This window comes from Aricia agestis, chromosome 2, assembly GCF_905147365.1.
Source record: "Aricia agestis chromosome 2, ilAriAges1.1, whole genome shotgun sequence".
Taxonomy (NCBI): domain Eukaryota; kingdom Metazoa; phylum Arthropoda; class Insecta; order Lepidoptera; family Lycaenidae; genus Aricia; species Aricia agestis.
Window position 1 is genome coordinate 3,358,595 of NC_056407.1, and position 17,896 is coordinate 3,376,490.

Genomic DNA, 17,896 nt, shown 5'->3' on the forward strand with positions numbered 1-17,896 from the left:
TTACAACAGCTTATAACTGGTTAGAAGTTTTAACGCTCTAACTCTTCAATATCCGCAAATCCAATGGAAAAATCCGAAACCAAAGTTGAGACAAAATAATATAGAAAAAAAAATGCAAAAACATGTTTATTTTCTTACTGTTATTATGATTTGGCTACAGGCTTTGTAAAAAAACTTTTGTATTTACAAACAGTCAGCTTAAAAACTAATGCAAAACAACGGATCTCCTAAAAATGATTAGTCATTCCGAACTCAATTATACAATAGGCTTGTAATATCGGAATTCTAGAAATGAATAGAAAGAATAGAAGTACTGAGAAATTTTATAAAAAAAACCGGCCAAGTGCGAGTTGGACTCGCCCATGAAGGGTTCCGCAGCAGCAATAAGGTTTATTTTTATGAAATTAAGAGGTTTTTGATTTATTTTCATATTTCAGTTGATTTAATGTTTACTATTTATAACGTAAAAAAACTACTGGCTAGATCTCGTTCTAACCAATTTTCGTTGGTAGTTTTTGTAGTAATGTACATCATATATTTTTTTTAGACTTATCATTTACTTACTTTAGAAGTTAGGGGGGGGGGGGGCACAATTTACCACTTTGGAAGAGTCTCTCTTGCAAACTATTCAGGTTAGAAAAAAATGATATTAAAAACCTCAATATGATTTTTGAAGACCTATCCATAGATACCCCACACGCATAGATTAGATGATATATTTTTTTTGTTTCAGTTTTATCTATGGGGAACCTAAAATTTTTAATATATTTTCTGTTTTTGTATCAAAATCTTAAAGCGGTTCACATACTACATCTACTTACCAAGTTTCAATAGTATAGCTCTTATAGTTTCGGAGAAATGTGGCTGTGACATACGGACGGACAGACAGACAGACAGACATGACGAATCTATAAGGGTTCCGTTTTTGCCATTTGGCTACGGAACCCTAAAAACGATTTCGCTTGTTTAAGGGTCACTTTGTCTGTTCTTCTCAAGAAATAAACCCTTTATTATAGACCACACTAAGCATAAAGTTTGACTAAGAGATCCTGTATCGCCCTGTTATCAAATTGAAGGTAGAGTTTTGGCTGAAACCGATTAATTATTTACTTATATACTACTTCATCTGATACCACACGAAATTCAAAATTTTAGACGATTTAAAAACTTTGTTCAGTATTCACTGTTCGAAGACAATATAGATTTATTTCAGCTAGCCTAATCCGTAGCTTTCACTATTGTTCTAAACACTTACCCAGGTCGAAGGCCACACAATAGCAGAGAAGAATGTAAAATTGAAATTTCTTAGATTTTCCACATATTTGCTCTTATCTTTAGTGTTTTTCAGTTCATCTTTGTCACAAATCAGACCAATAATCGCGTGGACTATTTGCATTCCCTGAAATAATATTGTTTACATAATATTTCACAATTAATAATTAATCATTGTTATTATTCATATTTTCTCCTCTTCTCCTTTAATTCGTCTGATACTATAATAATATACACATTTGCAGAGAAAATAGTTTATCACGTGGGAACCGTCCATTTTTCGGGATGAAAAGTATCCTATGTCCTTACCCGGGACTCAAAGCAAAAAGCGGTTTGGACGTGAAGAGGTAACAGACAGACAGACAGCCGGACTGACGGACACACTTTCGCATTTATAATATTAGTATGGATAATGGTTTTATTAGAATATGTGGGATAGCCATGCTTCGGCACGAATGGGCCGGCTCGACAGGAGAAATACCACGTTCTCACAGAAAACCGGCGTGAAACAGCGCTTGCGCTGTGTTTCGCCGAGTGAGTGAGTTTACCGGAGTCCCAATCCCCTACCCTATTCCCTTCCCTACGCTTCCCTATTCCCTTCCCTTTCCTACCCTCCTATTACCCTATTCCCTCTTAAAAGGCCGGCAACGCACTTGCAGCTCTTCTGATGCTGCGAGTGTCCATGGGCGACGGAAGTTGCTTTCCATCAGGTGACCCGTTTGCTCGTTTGCCCCCTTATTTCATTAAAAAAATATATTCTACACTGCATAGAACCAAAACTATAGATTATGGGCGTAAGTCATTTAGATAGCATAGTAAAATTTTAATAAATTTAAATAGTAACGGTAAATTGAAGGCACTATAGAGAAATTGATACATAGGCGTTTTCGTTATTTAGTCCACTTAAGACAATCCTAACAATCTACAAATGTCACTGACTTAACATACATAGACTAAAATATAACAACCTCAGCCATGTCTGATGGCGGACACAATAATTACAATTCGAATATTTATACTCGTAGGCAACACAAATATAAAAAAAGTAAATTACGATACTTACAATAGCCCAAACGGTAAAAAGTCGAGTCCAGTAAGGATACAAATATTGTAGTTCCGGATCATCTCGTATCCTGTAGCACCACAAATGAGTGAGACCCACGTTCCCAAAATGCAACGATATCGTCAAAATATACATGAACATACGCAGATGTATAGCTGTCGAAGACGCCGCCATGGTGCTCTCTTTTGAACGCATTTTGCTTACTTATATTTTTGATATACAATAAAAATGGTCCCAGATTTTCTTTCCAAACACGAATGCTTCGACTGTCTGATGTGACAATTCAAATAGAAATGATCATTAAATAAAACGATTATCGATTTTAATCTTAAATCCGCACCATAATCCAAAAACCAGATATTAACGTTAATGATTATTTCAAATGATTCTGTTCCGACCAATAGTCTCAAAACAGGACCATTTTATTAATGTGTCCGGCTTAAATATGTAATTTTCAAGGCCAAGGGTAAGCTGATTTGGTATAAATTAAATCAATGACCCCTACTCAGTTAATTACCCCTATTTCATAACTATTTTAACATACACAAAACAAGCTTAAAAAATAAATATTTACTTGTATATTATGCGTCTATAAAGATACACGCGTATACTTTGATATTCTTAAGAACTTATTATAAAAAAAAATTGTATGGTCAATGTATATATTTTAAAACATGTTTGACAGTACTAATTTGAACGACAAGTTCTTTTATACTTCGCCGAATACATTTTTTTAGTTGATCGACTAATTACTCAATAACAAAATCTTCTTAGCGATAATCTTCCTTTTAAATTCAGCATGTTTCTTACTTCCGTGAATTTTTTCACATTTCCAGAAGCTACCGTTTAGATGGTAGACGGGGGGAACACTGGCCTCTAACGATTTTTTGGATGGAAAAATGGATCTATTAATACTCGTATAGTAACATTTAAAAAAAAGTTGTTTTTTTAAATATCCTACGACACCCCATACGGTGTCGGATGGACGCGAAAAAAAATATCACCCCGCTTGATATGAAGGGGAGGTATCATAAAAAAATTTTTTTAGGATTTTAAATGTAACATTTTGTCGACATCATTAATATCTGCATTCATGCTGAATTACAGCTTTGTAGGTAGTAGTGAGTAAAACCGCGGACAGACAGACAGACGGACAGACAGACGGACGACAGGCGGACAGACGCACGGACAGACTGAAACTAAAAAGGTTCCTTGTTGACTACGGAACCCTAAAAACAGAAACACTTCTAGTTTTCACTGATGTTTGTTACTAGTTTGCGAAATTCTTCTTAGTTTAACGCATAGATGTCAATTACTATGTGTGGACCACAGTATAGCAATATTAGTGCCTACAGTAACGAAACGCCTTTGATGTCGCACGATGCCGCCACCGATGTAGGTACCGAGCAGATATGCCAGGGTTGCCACGAAATGGGAAATAAAATAAAAATAAAATATTGTGCTTGTAATGGAAATAAATGGAAATGGAAATAATATAAAATAAATGGCTATTATTATTATTATTATTTTATGGTATTTTCTCGGTTTTCACCGGCAAACTAACATGTACGAGCCGAAGCCAAGTACACACGTAAGTTATTTATATATTAGTACGTATAGAAAATGTGTCAGGATAAGGGTAATGTAATGTATGCAGATCAGCCTGTAATGTATGTGATGTATGAATGTATGAATTTAACTGTGTTTGCGGTGTATGTAGTCTTGTATGTTCCTCTTCTCTCTGTAAGAACTTTCGTACTATGCGACACGTATTTAAGATTACAGCTTTTTGCATTAAATTTGTTAGATGGAGGGGTAGTTGTAGGGTGTCAAGGGATTTGTGAAGCTGTTTCGGTATGACTCCTGTAGTAGATAATACTATTGGTACTATGGTTATTATTATTATTATTATTAAGTATCTGGATTAAGGAAAACTTTTATAAAATGTGAGTCTGTCTGTCGCTCTTATACTACTACATGCACATATTCTAACTATTACTATTACAGCATTAGAAGTGACCTAGAATCTAGCTTAATATAATCCTTCCGCATTACTAAGACCCAATAACTTTGTGAAAATAAGGTCGAATTTAACTAGGTCTTGTATAATGTATATTCCTTTTAGTTGAGTCATAAATCCTTGGCAATCATAACTTCTAGGTAATAGCTATTGATTTTACAATTTTGTCTATTTCTCATCGAATTGAGTATTATTTCATGACTAAAATATTATTATTAAGATGATAGCAATACCAAATCGCATTTTGCTTGAGTTAGGGTGAAGCCAAACGAGCGTAATTTTGTAAGTCGCGAGTCGCAGAATTTCTGCCAACCGAAATTCTGCGACTCACGACTCACAAAATTACGCTCGTTTGGTTTCATCCTTAAGTTGTGTAGAGTTGATTGGACCTTTCTGAAATGCTAAGATATTTCTGCAAAGGTCAATGACTCCACGATACCTTTAGACTTTAGAAATTAGAGGGATTAAATTGATATGATACTTTATTGGTAAATATGGGGAATTCATACGTGGGAGAGCCATGCTTCGGCACGAATGGTGCGGCTCGACCGGAGAAATACCACGTTCTCACAGAAAACCCGGCGTGAAACAGCGCTTGCGCTGTGTTTCGCCGAGTGAGTGAGTTTACCGGGGGCCCAATCCTCTACTCTATTCCCTTCCCTACCCTCCCCTATTCCCTTCCCTTCTCATCCCTACCCTCCCCTATTACCCTATTTCCTCTTAAAAGGACGGCAACGCACCTGCAGCTTTTCTGATGCTGCGAGTGTCCATGGGCGACGGATGTTGCTTTCCATTAGGTGACCCGTTTGCTCGTTTGCCCCCTTATTTCATAAAAAAATGGGGAAAGGTATCCTGCCGGGTGTTTTGTTCTTCTGATTGAACTGATTTTGATTATGGGTTATCCGACCCTGCGGTCTTTAACTATTTAAATTAGGTCGACTAAATTTTTCCTGTTAATATAAAAGCCCAGGCGCGTTAGCTCAGCCATATGTATGGCATTGTATGGTAACCTGAAATTAATTAAAAGGCCGGATGGACGTACGAACTTAAAGATCCGCGTGCTTTAAGTTCATAATTACGTTTACGTTTTAAGTTCGCGAACTTACTCGGCTCGACGTCGGTGGTACACGAGAATGGCTCACACTGGATTACCATGTCCCCAGGGCTCGCGGCTCGCGGCCCACGGCTCGCGGCTCGCGTACGAGCCGAGACGAGCTTACGAATAGAATTCCAAGACGGCGCGGCAATCTTTAAGAGGAGTCCACACCGCCGTTTTTAACCCCCGACAAAAAGAGGGGTGTTATAAGTTTGACGTGTCTGTCTGTCGGTCTGTCTGTCTGTCGGTCTGTCTGTCTGTCTGTCTGTCTGTCTGTCTGTCTGTCTGTCTGTATGTCTGTCTGTCTGTCTGTCTGTCTGTCTGTCTGTCTGTCTGTCTGTCTGTCTGTCTGTCTGTCTGTCTGTCTGTCTGTCTGTCTGTCTGTCTGTCTGTCTGTCTGTCTGTCTGTCTGTCTGTCTGTCTGTCTGTCTGTCTGTCTGTCTGTCTGTCTGTCTGTCTGTCTGTCTGTCTGTCTGTCTGTCTGTCTGTCTGTCTGTCTGTCTGTCTGTCTGTCTGTCTGTCTGTCTGTCTGTCTGTCTGTCTGTCTGTCTGTCTGTCTGTCTGTCTGTCTGTCTGTCTGTCTGTCTGTCTGTCTGTCTGTCTGTCTGTCTGTCTGTCTGTCTGTCTGTCTGTCTGTCTGTCTGTCTGTCTGTCTGTCTGTCTGTCTGTCTGTCTGTCTGTCTGTCTGTCTGTCTGTCTGTCTGTCTGTCTGTCTGTCTGTCTGTCTGTCTGTCTGTCTGTCTGTCTGTCTGTCTGTCTGTCTGTCTGTCTGTCTGTCTGTCTGTCTGTCTGTCTGTCTGTCTGTCTGTCTGTCTGTCTGTCTGTCTGTCTGTCTGTCTGTCTGTCTGTCTGTCTGTCTGTCTGTCTGTCTGTCTGTCTGTCTGTCTGTCTGTCTGTCTGTCTGTCTGTCTGTCTGTCTGTCTGTCTGTCTGTCTGTCTGTCTGTCTGTCTGTCTGTCTGTCTGTCTGTCTGTCTGTCTGTCTGTCTGTCTGTCTGTCTGTCTGTCTGTCTGTCTGTCTGTCTGTCTGTCTGTCTGTCTGTCTGTCTGTCTGTCTGTCTGTCTGTCTGTCTGTCTGTCTGTCTGTCTGTCTGTCTGTCTGTCTGTCTGTCTGTCTGTCTGTCTGTCTGTCTGTCTGTCTGTCTGTCTGTCTGTCTGTCTGTCTGTCTGTCTGTCTGTCTGTCTGTCTGTCTGTCTGTCTGTCTGTCTGTCTGTCTGTCTGTCTGTCTGTCTGTCTGTCTGTCTGTCTGTCTGTCTGTCTGTCTGTCTGTCTGTCTGTCTGTCTGTCTGTCTGTCTGTCTGTCTGTCTGTCTGTCTGTCTGTCGGTCTGTCTGTCTGTCTGTCTGTCTGTCTGTCTGTCTGTCTGTCTGTCTGTCTGTCTGTCTGTCTGTCTGTCTGTCTGTCTGTCTGTCTGTCTGTCTGTCTGTCTGTCTGTCTGTCTGTCTGTCTGTCTGTCTGTCTGTCTGTCTGTCTGTCTGTCTGTCTGTCTGTCTGTCTGTCTGTCTGTCTGTCTGTCTGTCTGTCCGTCTGTCCGTCTGTCCGTCCGTCCGTCCGTCCGTCCGTCCGTCCGTCTGTCTGTCTGTCTGTCTGTCTGTCTATCTGTCTGTGGCATCGTAGCATCCAAACGGGTGGACCGATTTTAATCTAGTTTTTTTTTGTTTGAAAGCTGACTTAGTTGAACGTGTTCTTAGCTATAGTTTATCATCATCAGCCTGCTCCGTGCTGAAAAATCGAGGTTCATCTGGTTCGTGAAAGGCCGATTAGCAACTTGCAGTCGTTTGGTGGGCTTTATTGCATTCTAGTTCGTAACATTTATGAATATTTACACATTAATGGAAAGTTGACCTTATGCTGCAGCATCACCTGGTAATCAATAGGATACCCAACTCCTCACCAACCTAGAGCAATGGTTTCGTGTTTGGGCTCATTTTAATTGCGACAACTAGTGAAACGTAGATAACCAATAAAATTTTGCATGCTGCTGCTGCAGCATCACCTGGATTCTATAAGAAATGAAACCTCCACTTTGGGTTCATATGGAGCTCGGCGCTCCATATGAACCCAAAGTGGAGGTCTCATGTTTGGACTCATATTAACGGCTTCATCCAAAAGGACATTCCTAGATGGTAGGCTAATAATTAACATAAATAGGATCATATTATATCATTGGGATATAATATGATCCTATTTATGTTAATTATTCTGCACTATAACCAACACAAGTTTAAAAAGCATGAAATACAATTAAATTAAGAAATTTAAAAAACCCCCGCCAAACAACTTTAACAAGTAATGAAATAATATATTTTACTGACTTTAAGTTTTAATAATTCCTTTGCGTAAAGTGATATTTTAGTCCATAATTGTTGTCAAGGTGTGTCGAGGGACCGCTAATGTAGATGTTTGATTTCACATAACATGCATTATAGTTTAAGGGTCAGTTTTCAGCGAACTAAATCGATACAATAAGTGACATGGCGATACAAAATGCAAAAGACACTGTTGGCGAAAACTTCAGAAGTCTAACTGTAGCAGTTCTTGAGTTAAGCCTGGAGACAGACAGACGGACAGACATTGAAGTCTCAGCAATAGGGTCCCGTTTTTACCCTTTGGATACAGAACCCTAAAAACCCGCACTACTGATGTGCACAAAATACACTCCAAAAAAGAAGAAAAAAAATATATACTAAAAAGACTGCCTAGCAACTTACAAATAGAACTGAAATCCTTCCAAAACCATTTTATGTAAAACTAGAGGACGCCCGCAACTCCGTTGCTCCAAAATTACGTTTTTCCGTACCGTACATTTTTCCTGGACAAAAACTATCTTATGTCCTTTCCCGGGACTCAAGGTATCTCTATGCCAAATTTCAGCAAAATCGTTTCAGTGGTTTAAGCGTGAAGAGGTAACAGACAGACAGACAGACGGACAGACAGACAGACACACTTTTGCATTTATAATATTAGTATGGAAGTATGGATGTTGCCAAGACGACGTTAAGGTTTGCTTTGTGAAAAATATCTCTCTATCTCATGTAGAGCCAAGTTTCTGAATCTACACGGCTTAAGTCTACCGACCCTAATTTCAACAAATTCTACATTAATTGGCAGTAAATATAAATGGCTTGGCTGTTCCTTTACTTTTTTCAGATCAGAAACTAAGTATTCGCCTGACCTCCACGACGGTCGCGAATGTCGTAGCTCTGTTGAACTATACTTTGAAAATAATTACTAACACGTAACTATAATTAGTAACTCGTACGTCGTAATTTCTTGATAATTCCTACCAATAATCAAGAGGTTACGACGAGGTCTTTGAAAAGTTTTTTGCTGACATTCCGGTCTAAACGACAGAAGTCTAAATTCTTCACCCGAAGCTCCCGAAAAGATAATGTAAAGGAATGTGATGTCAATAATTTTATGTTAAGAGAAATGAATTAATTGAATAAGGATATGCTTAGGTATTGGTTAAAATAGATTCGAAAATCAGCCATTCTTTGTAGTAAAAAGTAAATGACAAAAAAATGTTATTGTGGCATATCCATGAGAGATAGACATGGTATATTATGTATGAAACCAAACATCTACATTAGCGGTCCCCCGACACACCGTGACAACAATTATTGACAAAAAATATTACTTTACACAAGTTAGGAATTATTTGAACTTAAAGGCACTAAAAATTTTTTTTTATTACTTAATTTAATTTTTTAATGTATTCAACTGTGCCATCGCTACCAAAAAAGTTACTTATAAATGATAGCTCTCTCTATACTTCTGTGCTATAACCAGAGTAGGCAGTAGCTATAACCATAATATTTTGTCTACACATGTCGCCAAAATAATATCGCTAACCTTGAGAAACGTGCGTAACATTGACGCTGGATTAATAAAAACGTAACTAGGTATAGTAAACTTAACCCTACCGGAGGAGGTCGTGCTAAAGCGTCACGTGCTATGGAATAAACAACAATTAGTAATATTAGATTTAGAACTATATAAAGATCGCTTGTGACATAAGCCTTATTTGTTTGAACGAATCATAGCGAGACATAGTTTGCGGAGATAAATTTAATTGGGCATAGAGTTAATGGGTTGATTGATATTTGAAATCCTTTAATAGCAAATATTTTCATAATAATTTTACGAATGTTCATAAAGTTTGTAATACATTTTAAACTATTTCGGTGCTAAAACCTTGCAATGGCGCAGACTCTGAAAGCCATACACCTGCGAATGTTCATGTATGCGTTGACGTTTTCATTGCACTTTGTCAACGTGGTTCTCACTCATGTGTGGTGCTACAAGATACGAGATGATCCAGAAATGAAGTTATACTTCCCCTACTGGACTCGCCTTTTTACAGTATGGAATATTGTAAGTTTACTTAGGGTCAATTCAGACCGCAACGCGACGCGTAGTGTATGGATTTGACAGATTTCAACTGATTGAGACGTCTTGCAAATCTGACAATTTAATAAAAATTTAGAAATGCATCTACGCGTCGCGTCTACCCGACCCGGATCAGTTTTAAAATTAAGGTTTCTTGATTTTGTAATATTATGTGGTATTATTTAACGTCAATATTTAAAGGTTTAATATCAATTTTTGCATTCGTTGCAAACCACTTTTAAAACTAAAGTTTTCCCTGTCCTAAAACAGGGAAAATTGTTCATTATGAACATTATATCAATTTATTTTAAATATTTTGAAAATTGAATCTTCGAACTACGCGGAAGTGAAGATTACTTTTCGTTCTTAAATATTTTATACAAACTTGTAGGGCATGCAGATGGCTCACGCTTTCATTGGCCTCATTTGTGATAGAGATGAGTTGAAGGACACCAAAAACAGGAGCAGGAATATAAACTATCTAAGAAACTTTAATTCCACATTTTTTTCTGCAGTTGTTTGGCCTTCGTCTTGGGTAAATTTATCACTTTTATAATCTTAGTGATAGGTAAGAGATAAAATTATTGTGTGTTGGGAACTCCGTGACTTTCTTTGAACACTAAAAATGTTATAAAGACCTATACCTCAGTTAATTATACGCCATGCACTATATGCTCATAAAGAAGGTTTTATATTATCCTAAAATCGTCATTTTTCTAAAACATTTTGAGTAGAAAAACTTAGTCAACTATTCAATACGTTTTCAGGTCTGCTGCATAATATTCTGGTTTTTCTATACCTATGACAAGAATCTACTACGCTATTCTTTAATAAAGAAAGTTATGAATCCAGTGACAAATCACATTGGACACACGTTTATACTAGCTGTAGTTATATGGGAGGCAGTTTTTCGGCCGAGACCGGAACCGAAGTCCCACAGAAGAAACGTGTTTTATGCGTTGGGCGTCACTGCAATATATACAGCAGTGTAAGTATTGCAATTTTTTTTAATGAAATAAGGGGGCAAACGAGCAAACGGGTCTCCTGATGGAAAGCAACTTCCGTCGCCCAAGGACACTCGCAGCATCAGAATAGCTGCAGGTGCATTGCCGGCCTTTTAAGAGGGAATAGGGTAATAGGGGAGGGTAGGGAAGGGATTAGGGTAGGGGATTGGGCCTCCGGTAAACTCACTCACTCGGCGAAACACAGCGCAAGCGCTGTTTCACGCTGGTTTTCTGTGAGAACGTGGATTTCTCCGGTCGAGCCGGCCCATTCGTGCCGAAGCATGGCTCTCCCACGAACGAAATCAAATTTTACAACCTTTTACAACCAATAACTTTATTATTATTTTCTACATTAATTTCTAATTTACATTGTAAGTTTCCTCCTTCAAAGGAACAAGCTTAAAGCATAATATTACGATCTTCATGAAAGGAAATTTATTTATGATGAATAGGACTTTCGTGATCATCATTCTTACTCCTTCCAATTTAAATGATTTTGGTTGGTCAAATATCTTTCATTATTTCAGGTTATGGTACACATACGTAACCTCCGGTACATGGGTCTACCCGTTTTTCGACTTGTCTTACGGCACCATCTACTTCCCTCTGATTCATATAGTAACAGGCTTCATAACAGTTGGAGCATACTTCGCGCTATGGCCGATCACAAGAATTACTATTGCAGGAGTAGGTTTCGAAAAATATAAGAAACGGCTGGTCAAAAATTTAGGCCTGCAGAAAATATTGCAATAAAGCGTTGTATGAAAGTGGCACTACACACTTGGAAATTGAGTAAAATTAACTCCTGATTTGTAATTATACACGGTTATATGAATACCTTAGGGTGTGTATGTGTTCCTTGTAGAGAGTTCACTGTGAAAGTAACAACGCTGAAAGACCAATTTTTTTTCACTTTTGTATGGGGAAACTAGTCACTTTGGGGCGCTTGCCTATACAAAAGTGAAAAAAAAAATTATATTTCATCGCTTTCACTTAGTTTTGTATGTGTGTATAAAAATAGCAAAGTATTTATATATGAGTTTGTCATAATATCATAAACTAGCTGTTCCGCGCGGCTTCACCCGCGTAATTTAGGAATTTCACGCAACCACAAAAAATTGCCTATGTCCCTTCACGTGGTCTATTCTTCATGTTTGCCAAATAACATAAAAATTGATCCAGTAGTTCTTAAGATAATAACCAATTATATATAATTTACCCCGTTTTTTACACATTTTCCTCTATTTCTTCGCTCCTATTACTTGTAGCGTGATAAAATATAGCCTATAGCCTTTCTCCATAAATAGGCTATCTATCATTGAAAGAATTTTTCAAATCGAACCAGTAGTTCTTGAGATTAGCGCGTTCAAATAAGTCCTTTCAAATAAATTTCCCCCGTTTTTTCCACATTTTCCTCTATTTTTTCGTTCTTATTAGTCATAGCGTGTTAAAATATAGCCTATAGCCTTCCTCGATAAATGGGCTATCTAACACTGAAAGAATTTTTCAAATCGGACCACTGGTTCCTGAGATTAGCGCGTTCAAACAAACAAACAAACTAACAAACTCTTCCGCTTTATAATATTAGTATAGATGTACTATCATATTGTATAAGTAACTGTAATCAATTACTGGTTAGCTTTTCTTCTGAGACGATAATTACTATAGTTTCAATTATTCATTTATTTTCGTCTCATTAGTACTTTTCTATTTTAGATGTAAGTAATACATAATATATTATAGTATATATTATAGTAATACATAATATATATGTTCCTAGTCAATAGATAATGCTATTAAGTTAATACATTTAAGTCTGTATAAAGCTAAATTATATCACAACGAATTCGTATACGAACATAATAATATTGTTATTATTATATTATAAAACATATTATATTATATTAACCTCTGTTCTGATCTGTTCAGTTTAGAATAAGATCTGTTCAATATGATGGCAAAAAATAATTTATTCTTATAAGTTTTGATTGTTAAAAAACATATTGTTATCGTTGACACAAATTAATTGTTCCCAACAGCCAACTACATAATATTTGTAATTTTTCCATTATATAGGTAACATCGATTTAATCGAAAATTAGCTAAGTATAAATCAAACTTATAAAACTGTTTTAATAATAAGAATATTTTTTATACTTAAACGTGGTTCATAATATTAATTGATGAGGATGATAATATACAAGTTTTCATTAGATTAAAATCATCAAAATATATTTATGTAAGTACTTAATAATTACGTTCATACACTTGCGTGCAAAAAAATCGACCCACCCCGCGCATTTCTATTCAAGTCGCTATATCTTAAAAAGTTATAGTTATTTATTATTTCTTTTTATTAATAATGCGAGTTAATATGATAGGGAATGTGTACGTTTACTCTACATTTTCATTTCCAACATGCTTGAGTACAAACGACACAAATCACTAAGCACCCCCATCACTCAGTTTTTTAATCGTTAATTGAACGGTTTTGTTCTGTATGAAAAATCGATCAAATCTTATTGTTTTTGTTTTGTCTCGATTTTTATTGATTTATTGTTCATTTAACTTCATTTTAAACGTAATTTCTTTCTGGCGAAATGGATATTACTCCCAATAAAGCCTCTCAAGCAAGGGCTTTGTTAAGAGCTGAATTTAGACAACGAGTTGTGGCTAGAAGTCTTAATTTAAGTCGAACTTCGGTTACAAGAGTATACCGAAGTATTCTAGAGACTCTAAACTTTACCATGCGACCATGTTCAGGAAGACATTGGGCTACATTTGAACGTGATGACCGTTTTAAGGTGTCAACGTCCTTGCGGAATCGACATCTCATTTCAGTTCAAGTGCAACGACGGCCAAGAGAAGTCGGATGAGTTACAGTAATTGAGTAGACTGTACGACGAAGACTTGCAGGCAGCTGTTTGACTTCACAAAAACTCGCTAACGGTCCAAAATTAGCCCCAGCACACAGTCAAGCGCTGCCTAGTTTCGCACGTTCTCATGTTGATTTTTCATTGGAGCAATGGCGGGTCGTGCTCTTTTCTGATGAAAGCTAAATCAGTGTTTATGGTAACTATGGTCGCAGAAAATCATACCGTTGATAAAGAGAATGATTTGCGCAGGCGTGCATTGACGAAAGGCTTCCATTTGGTAGCTGTTCGGGGACTGTATGGGGCGAGATTTCTTTTGATGCATAAACCAATCTTGAGTTCGTAACCGGGCCACGCCTTGGCACTTTGAGTACCTATCGATACATTCAGGACAAACTAGGACAACATGCGGTGCTATGTGCTGGTTTTGTAGATGAAGGTTTCATATTGATGTAGAACAATGCTCGACCGCACGTTGCTGCGAAAGTTCGTCAATATCTCTCCGACGTTGAAATTTCGGGTTTGGACTGGCCAGCAAGGAGTCCTAACCTTAATCCTATTGAGCACCTATAGGGAGAACTCAAAAGGAGGGTCAGGGCCCGGACTCTTCATTAAAGAACGACAACATCCGTGGATAACTCACAATTAAACAAATGATAAAACTACGCGACGATGCTTACAGACGAGCCCGTAAAACCAAAAATACTGCCCACATGAAATATTACAAAGATCTCAAAAAATGAAGTAACTCGTGCCATATACAGAGAAAAAGTATTTTGATACTTACATAAATTCAAACAGTGACACGCCCAAACAGATGTGGAACCACATAAAAATAATATAAATGTCAATAAAAGTAAATCTGATTTTACCCTACCGCAACATCTCTGTGATCCTTCTCTAATAAACAAATTTTTTCTCGACGTTCCTGGAACAAACGTAATATCGCAATCTCCTTTAAGTTACTTTGATACAAATAAGTTTAGCGAACACTTTTAGTTTTTCTACCGTTTCCGAAAATGAGGTGTTAAAATTTTTAAAATCTCTGCACTCGAACGCAATAGGTACTGACGGTATATCACTTGATATGTTATTACTACTGGTCCGTCATTCTGACATATTTTTGAAGACTATCACTCAAGTGATCAATACATCTCTTGTCACTAACACCTTTCCTCAAATTTGTCAACGTGCTATAGTCAAACCAATACCCAAAATAGACAATGTGACAGATTTTAAAGACCTCCGACCTATAAGCATATTACCGTGTATGTCTAAGGTACTCGAGAAAGTGGTTAGTATTCAAGTTAGTAAATTTTTGGAAATCAATAATATTCTGCCAACAGCACAATCGGGATTCCGGAAAAATCACAGCACGACCACCGCACTCCTTGATGTAGTTGACAATATATTGTGCGCGCAAGATACAGGTGAAGGAACTCTTCTAGTTTTACTTGATTATTCACGTGCGTTTGATACCATTAACATTCCCCTATTTTTGGCTAAACTGAAATATTACGGTTTTGACGACAGTGTAATTTCCTGGTTCTCTAGTTATTTAAAACGATCACAAGTCATCGAAATACAAAATAGCGAAGGCGTTCCTATAAGATCAGAACCCTGTAGTGTCGATAGAGGCGTTCCCCAGGGATCAGTGCTCGGGCCTCTGATACTTATAATGTACTCCGCAGACATCATAAAACATATAGTTAATTGTAAATATCATATTTATGCTGATGACATACAATTATATATTTCTTTTAAACCAGGTAATGTAATTCAGGCCTTAAGCTTATTAAACGATGATCTCAGACGTATATCCGAATGGTCCGACAACAACGCCCTAGTTTTAAATCCCACCAAAACACTCACTTGTCGGTTCACATTAAAGGCCAAAATATAGAAAGAGTAAACGAATCTCGAAATTTAGGGCTTCTTATGGACGAACATCTACATTTTGAAAAATATATAGTAAAATTGGTGAGTAATTGTTTTTATAGATTGAAACTGCTATATAAAATTAGAAGTTTTTTGACCCAAAAATTACGTGTAACCATTTGTGAATCTATCGTTCTCTCCAAATTGAACTATGCAGATATAGTCACCGGGCCATGTCTTTTATCAAGATCTAAGAAATTAATACAAAAAGTGCAAAATGCATGTGCCAGGTACTGTTTGACTATTCCCCCTAGAACCCATGTCTCCCCGTATATAAATAGCGAGCGATGGTTAAACATGGAGAGTCGACGGCAGCTTCATTTTGCTACGCTTTTATTCGGAGTGGTAAAGCTTAAATCTCCTCCCTACCTTTACAGCAAGCTGCAGTGGGCTGGAGACAAACACCTATCAATGATTACCAGAGGCTCTAGTTATTTATTAATGTCTCAGTCACACCACTCAGCTGCTTTCAGAGGAAGCTTCAGACACGTAGCTAGCAAGGTCTGGAACAATTTGTTGCCGCCGCTTCATGCTCTGAAGTTTTTTGAAACTTTTAAACTTAAATATAAACTATACCTATTACAGCAACAGACTAATAATAATAGTCAGCTACGTTAATTATTGTATATCATTATGTTACAGCATGTAAGCACTATATTAATATATTCAACGTAAATATTATTATATATTTTATTATATTGACTTATTGTTTAAATTATATTACCTATATCACAAATTTCACACCTACTTATGTTCTATTATTTATAAATTATACGCATCAATAATTATTATAATATAATGTTTAAGATATTTTAGTGTTAAACAGACAATAATAATATTATATCCATATGCGCGTGAAGCATCCTAGACTTTGTTTTAAATAACTTACGGGGACAGGTGGTCACGAAAGACCAGGGACAGCGGCGTCTGTCGCTGTCAAAACCTGAGTGATTACCTTTTCTTTTTTTCGTAGCAATGCACTGCTATTTTTGTACACATTATTCTTTTTTTTTCACAACACATGTTTTGTTTCTTTTAGAATATTTTATTTTTTATTTCTAAGTTCTTTTTTTGTTATTCTTTTGTGTATTTTATAATGGTGGTGTTTTTGTTACGAATGAATAAATGATTCTTATTCTATTCTATTCTATTCTATGTATAGACTAGCTGTTGCCCGCAACTTCGTCCGCGTCAGCAAAATATGATAACGAAGATAATAAAAAAGAGAGAATTTTTCCGAACAAAATATATAAAAAAATAAAATATATCCTCCTCATTTATCGAAAGTCAGTTAAAAAGTAGCCTAAGTTACTGCTTATTACATCAGCTATCTGCCAAAAAAAGTCCCGTCAAAATCGCCTCAGCCGTTTCGGAGATTAGCCGGAACAAACAGACAGACATACAGGCAGACAAAAATTGTAAAAAATGCTATTTTGGTATATGTATCGTAAGTACATTCATATGCATGTAGTAAGAAACGGTTCTTTCAATATTACAAACAGACACTTCAATTTTATTTATATGTATAGATGTATAGATTACTATCCTTAAATCTTGAATATACTTCGGTTGTTCGGATGACGGATACCACCTGTTCAGTGTGTTGGTAGTTCGAATCTTACTTTTACTTTTTACTAGTTACGTCATCTCAGAGAAAATTGGCCATAGCTGTAAACGTAGCCTTGGGTTAGTCGAATGTAAATTTTATAGTGAGAACACGTCACTAAATATCATAATAATATATTTAAGTAGTCTCTAAATAGAACATAACAATGGATAATTACCCGGTATTATATGATTTTATGTATTAAAAATAAACGATTTTATAAATGAGGAAATGAGAATAATTATATTTAATTCCACTGAACAAAACTTAGAATCAAGTGGAAAAACAAAGTGGATAAAATTCACACTCTGTTTTACTTCATTTTCAATTCAACAGTCCCCGTGAATTGAAGAATAAAAATTAAGAAAGTGCTTTATATTTTATATTATGTGAAATGAATAAGAAATTAAAAGACACATTGACACAGCCTGCACGAGTACGTCTACGTATAGCCCTATACAGCTTTACAATTGCTCTTCACTCAATAAATTGTGTTTTAACTTTAATATGGACCTTAAGAATAATAGGCGAAGAACCGGACCTACAATTTTACTTCTTCCTTTCACCAAGATTTTATTCCGTCTGGACAATTGTAAGTATAATTGAATTATTTAATATCTGATTACTTTTTACT

The 17,896-nt window shown here is 36.7% G+C and overlaps 1 protein-coding gene across 1 annotated transcript; it reads left to right on the plus strand.

Annotated features, from left to right (window-relative positions):
• The first annotated feature begins 9,514 nt into the window (after positions 1–9,514).
• LOC121739730 (androgen-dependent TFPI-regulating protein-like) lies at positions 9,515–11,660 on the plus strand. The gene is made up of 4 exons (XM_042132278.1): positions 9,515–9,826; positions 10,233–10,376; positions 10,609–10,829; positions 11,373–11,660. The coding sequence occupies exons 1-4, from the start codon at positions 9,653–9,655 to the stop codon at positions 11,596–11,598; spliced, it is 765 nt and encodes a 254-aa protein (XP_041988212.1). The 5' UTR covers positions 9,515–9,652; the 3' UTR covers positions 11,599–11,660.
• The last annotated feature ends 6,236 nt before the right edge of the window (positions 11,661–17,896 follow it).

Coding starts and splice junctions, on each gene's coding strand:
- LOC121739730 (XM_042132278.1), top strand. CDS start 9,653: ATGGCGCAGACTCTGAAAGCCATACACCTGCGAATGTTCATGTATGCG. Junction 9,827..10,232: donor TTTTTACAGTATGGAATATT/GTAAGTTTACTT, acceptor ACAAACTTGTAG/GGCATGCAGATGGCTCACGC. Junction 10,377..10,608: donor TTGTTTGGCCTTCGTCTTGG/GTAAATTTATCA, acceptor ATACGTTTTCAG/GTCTGCTGCATAATATTCTG.